The sequence below is a fragment of the Lathyrus oleraceus genome, chromosome 3 (genome assembly GCF_024323335.1).
Source record: "Lathyrus oleraceus cultivar Zhongwan6 chromosome 3, CAAS_Psat_ZW6_1.0, whole genome shotgun sequence".
NCBI classification, from domain to species: Eukaryota; Viridiplantae; Streptophyta; class Magnoliopsida; order Fabales; family Fabaceae; genus Lathyrus; species Lathyrus oleraceus.
The window spans coordinates 69,410,708-69,415,458 of NC_066581.1; the positions used below are offsets into that span (position 1 = coordinate 69,410,708).

Here is a 4,751-nt window from a genome sequence, read left to right on the forward strand (position 1 = left end):
AGTGTTTGTAAGAAATTAACTATATATATATTGTTTGTTTTTCTGTGTAGTGTCCTCAGCAAAATAATTCGGTCGATTGCGGATTTTTTGTATTGAGATTTATGAGAGATATCATTGCATTGAATCGTATAGACATCCCAAAAATGGTATGGAATAATAACTTAGGGTTTATTTTAATATTATCGGATAACTAATCTAATTTGTTACTAAATCATGAATATGTTTTATTCTCTTAATTGTAGTACTTTGAGGAATACAAATCTTACTCAAGAGCTCATTTGGATGAAATGAAGGATGAATTGTGTCAATTCATTGTTGATCAAAGAATCATATAGCTAGGTTGTATATTGTTGTACATATATGTATGGAATGTTGTTGTTGTATGCTGTTGTTGTATATATGTTGTATATTGGTGTTGTACTTTTACTAAATCATGAATATGTTGTTGTATATTGTTGATCAAAGAATCATATATTAATGTTGTATATATGGAGGATTAATGTTGTATATAAATGGATTCATGTTGTATATATCAATGGATTAATGGTGTATAACATTGGATTAAAGGATGAAATCAATATGAATTTTACACTTTTGCAGCATGCGAACAGGTTACCAATTAAATATCCACTGTTTTTCAAACAAATTTTTTTAAAATAACTAACACTTTAGAGGGCGCTTTCTGTAGGAAGCGCCCTCTAAACACTTTACATTGAGAACTTTAGAGGGCGCTTTGTCCAGAAAGCGCCCTCTAAACACTTTACATTGACAACTTTAGAGGGCGCTTTCTGCAGAAAGCGCCCTCTAAAGTGTTAGTTATTTTAAAAAAATAAGCGCCCTCTAAACACTTTACATTGACAACTTTAGAGGGCGCTTTTTCCAGAAAGCGCCCTCTAAACACTTTACATTGACAACTTTAGAGGGCGCTTTTTCCAGAAAGCGCCCTCTAAGATGTCCCTTTATGGACCACTCCAGAGGGCGCTTTTTTCATAAAGCGCACTATAATGTGGGCCTTTAGACAGCGCTTTCTCCAAGAAAACAAAGCGCTGTCTTTACCTATGCCAGCGCCAGATTAGAGGGCGCTTAAAAGCGCTGTTATAGGCCAAAATAAGCGCCCTCTTTTCCCTTATTTGGCGTAGTGTTCACCCGTAATAAATATAAACAACAACAAAAAAACGTGTACAAGAGCATAGCCATCTTTTTATGATAAAGGATTAATTTGACATCTTGTAATTATTGATATTTTTTACATGAAGTGAAATTGATTTTATCACAATGTTTCCATCACAATATCATATGGCACATGGTTGCAATAAAATCATTTTATAACAATATATAAACTTCAACCATAAATGTTAAACATATAACATCATCCTAGCTTTAATATTTGTACTACAACATCACTATAATCACTTTTATTTTATTAATTATAATATATTGGGCTTCATCTACAACGATTTTATTATTCATTTATTCTTATGTATTACTATTTTCTTTGGTGCCGATTAAAGCCCAATGCCTCCACCTATACTAACTTTAGGTTTGACGGCCATCTCTTTTCTTTCCTCTTGCTTTTTCACCGACAACTCCTATTGTAACTCCTTCCGCATTAATACCTCCTTCAACCCCTTCTCTAGCGATGACTTTTTCTCCTGCACTTCCCCTAACATCTTCCGTTACAGCTCCTCCCGCACTAACACCTCCTCCAACACGGACTCTTTCTCTTCCACTTATGCCAACACCTCCTGTTGTCCTTCCTCCCGTACTAGCACCTCCTCCAACACCGACTTCTCCTTCTACACTTCCACCAATACTTGTTGCACTAGCACCTCCTACAACACCGACTACTCTTCCTCTTATACTTTCACCAACACCTCCTACTGCAACTCCTCCTCTCGTCCAAGCACCTCCTCCAACACTTCCACCAACACCTCCTCCAGCTCCAGCACCGACTCCTCCTCCAACACCGACTCCTCTTCCTGCACTTCCACCAACACCTTCTACCGCACCAACCCCTCCTCCAATACCGATTCTTCCTCCTGCACTTCCACCAACACCTCCTCCTGCATTTCCACCAACACCTCCTGTTGCACCTCCTCCAACACCGGCTCCTCCTGTACTTCTACCACCTTTTGTTGCACCTCCTCCAGCACCGACTCCTCCCGCACTTCCACCAACACCTCCTGTTACACCTCCTCCAGTACCGACTCCTCCTGCACTTCCACCAACACCTCCTTCTGCACCAGCACCTCCTGTTGCACCTCCTCCCGCACCAGCACCTCTTGTTGCACCTCCTCCGGCACTGACACCCCCACCAACACTTCCTATTGCACCTCCTCCCGCACCTACACTTCCTATTGCACCTCCTCCCGCACCAGTATCTCCTCCAACATTTCCTCCCGCACCAGCACTTCCTCCAACATTTCCACCAATACCTCTTGTTGCACCTCCTCCAATACCTCCTCTAGTACCGACTCCTCCTGCACTTCCACCAACACCTCCTCCTGCACCAACACCTCCTGTTGCACCTCCACCAACACCTCTTGTCGCACCTCCTCCCCCACTTACACCTCCTGTTGCACCTCCTCCTGCACCAGTACCTCCTCCAACATTTCCACCAATACCTCCTGTTGCATCTCCTCCAGTACCGACTCCTCCTGCACTTCCACCAACACCTCCTCCTGCACTAGCACCTCCTATTGCACCTCCTCCCACACCAACACCTCCTGGTGCACCTCCTCCGGCACTGACACCTCCACCAACACTTCCTATTGCACCTCCTCCCGCACCTACACCTCCTGTTGCACCTCCTCTCGCACCAGTATCTCCTCCAACATTTCCTCCCGCACCAGCACTTCCTCCAACATTTCCACCAATACCTCCTGTTGCACCTCCTCCAATACCTCCTCCAGTACCGACTCCTCCTGCACTTCCACCAACACCTCCTGTTGCACCTCCACCAACACCTCTTGTTGCACCTCCTCCCCCACTTACACCTCCTGTTGCACCTCCTCCCGCACCAGTACCTCCTCCAACATTTCCACCAATACCTCCTGTTGCACCTCCTCCAATACCTCCTCCAGTACCGACTCCTCCTGCACTTCCATCAACACCTCCTCCTACACCAACACTTCCTGTTACACCTCCACCAACATTTCCTATTACACCTCCTCCCCCGCCTACACCTCCTGTTGCACCTCCTCCCGCACCAATACCTCCTCCAACATTTTCTCCCACACCAGCACCTCCTCCAACATTTCCACTAACACCTCCTGTTGCACCTCCCCCAGCACCAACACCACTTCCAGCACCGACTCCCCCACCAACACCTCCTCCAACACCAACTCCTCCTCCTAAACTTCCTCCAGCACCAACACCTCCTCGTGAACTTCCTCCGCCACCTCCTCCAACGCCAACACCTCCTCCTATATTTTCTCCAGCACCAACTCCCCCTCCTCCACGTGCACCTCCGCCAACACCAATTCCACCTCCCTTAGCATCTCCACCAACTCCAATACTAGAACCTCCTCCTACACTAACACCACTTCCTCCCGCACCTTGACCTTTTTCTCTACCGCCACAGTTTTGAACTTTACTTCCTTCTCCTATCCCAATTACTATTATCAGTAATAGAACAACATGCATTACAACATTACGTGAACGTTTAGACATGTTTGCGTCGAAATGAAAGTATTAGAGATTATACGTTTCAAAAAGAGATAAATGGTTTGGAAAAAGGAACGTAGATGAATTGCTTATCTTGAAAAACAATTCTATTTATAGGATAAATATTGAACACGATGTTAATGATTTGGAGACTTGACATAAAGTTTATCCAATTTCTACATGCTTAGGAGTAACTTATGGCCACGTTTGCAACCTTTAGTTGCACTAAAATTATTAACTTGATTTAGTGCATGTGCCGACTAGCATTTTGAACACTTAAATAGGACGTGTGTCAATATGCACTATTGTTAATTGTTAGTAAAATGCACATCTGATCCTCCACTATAATTAGCTTCAACAAACTACTCAAGTGTCCCTTATACCTTTTCAGTTAAAAATGAATACCCCAATAATTTAGTTAATGTTTTGAAAAAATAAAATATAAAACATTAGTAAAAATTATTTAATATTTTGAGAACTTTAAAAATTCATGCGAGATATAGTGAAAGGAGATAAATGATAATATTATATGTAAAAAAATAGTGTATATTGAAAAAAAAACTTTTTAAATTAATTATCCTTTTTTTAAAAAAAAACTTTTTAAATTATTCTCTATGTCAATTAATTAATAGAATCTATTAAAAATTCACAATAATAACAAAAATAATAACTTTTAAATTCTCTTACAAAGAATACTTCAAATTTAAGTATTTTTTTAAAGAATTTTGGTCAAGTTTTTTTAATTATAATTTTTTTAAGTGAAAATAAAATATTAAATAAAATTAATTACAATAATTTAATGAATTTATATCTTAAAAACCTAAATTTAAAATATATTAATTTAAAAATTATATCTTTCATATATTAAAATTTCGCTTCTGACTTCAAGATTTGTTGGGTCATATATATATATATATATATATATATATATATATATATATATATATATATATATATATATATATATATCAGGATAAAGAAGTGTCAAACTTAATAATATAACACATCCGATAATTCTTTATCGTATATTCGTATAATAAAATTCACCATTGGATTGAAAGTTATTATCATATAGATCATATTTA

The 4,751-nt window shown here is 39.7% G+C and overlaps 1 protein-coding gene across 1 annotated transcript; it reads right to left on the reverse strand.

Moving 5' to 3' along the window:
- Positions 1–1,536: 1,536 nt before the first annotated feature.
- On the reverse strand, positions 1,537–3,672 carry LOC127129711 (glycine-rich cell wall structural protein 1.8-like). The gene has a single exon (XM_051058847.1). It carries the CDS (start codon positions 3,670–3,672, stop codon positions 1,537–1,539), a length of 2,136 nt encoding a protein of 711 aa, XP_050914804.1.
- Positions 3,673–4,751: the final 1,079 nt, after the last annotated feature.

What these genes read in the sequence shown, in the direction of transcription:
- LOC127129711 (XM_051058847.1), bottom strand. Translation starts at nt 3,672, where the DNA reads ATGTCTAAACGTTCACGTAATGTTGTAATGCATGTTGTTCTATTACTG.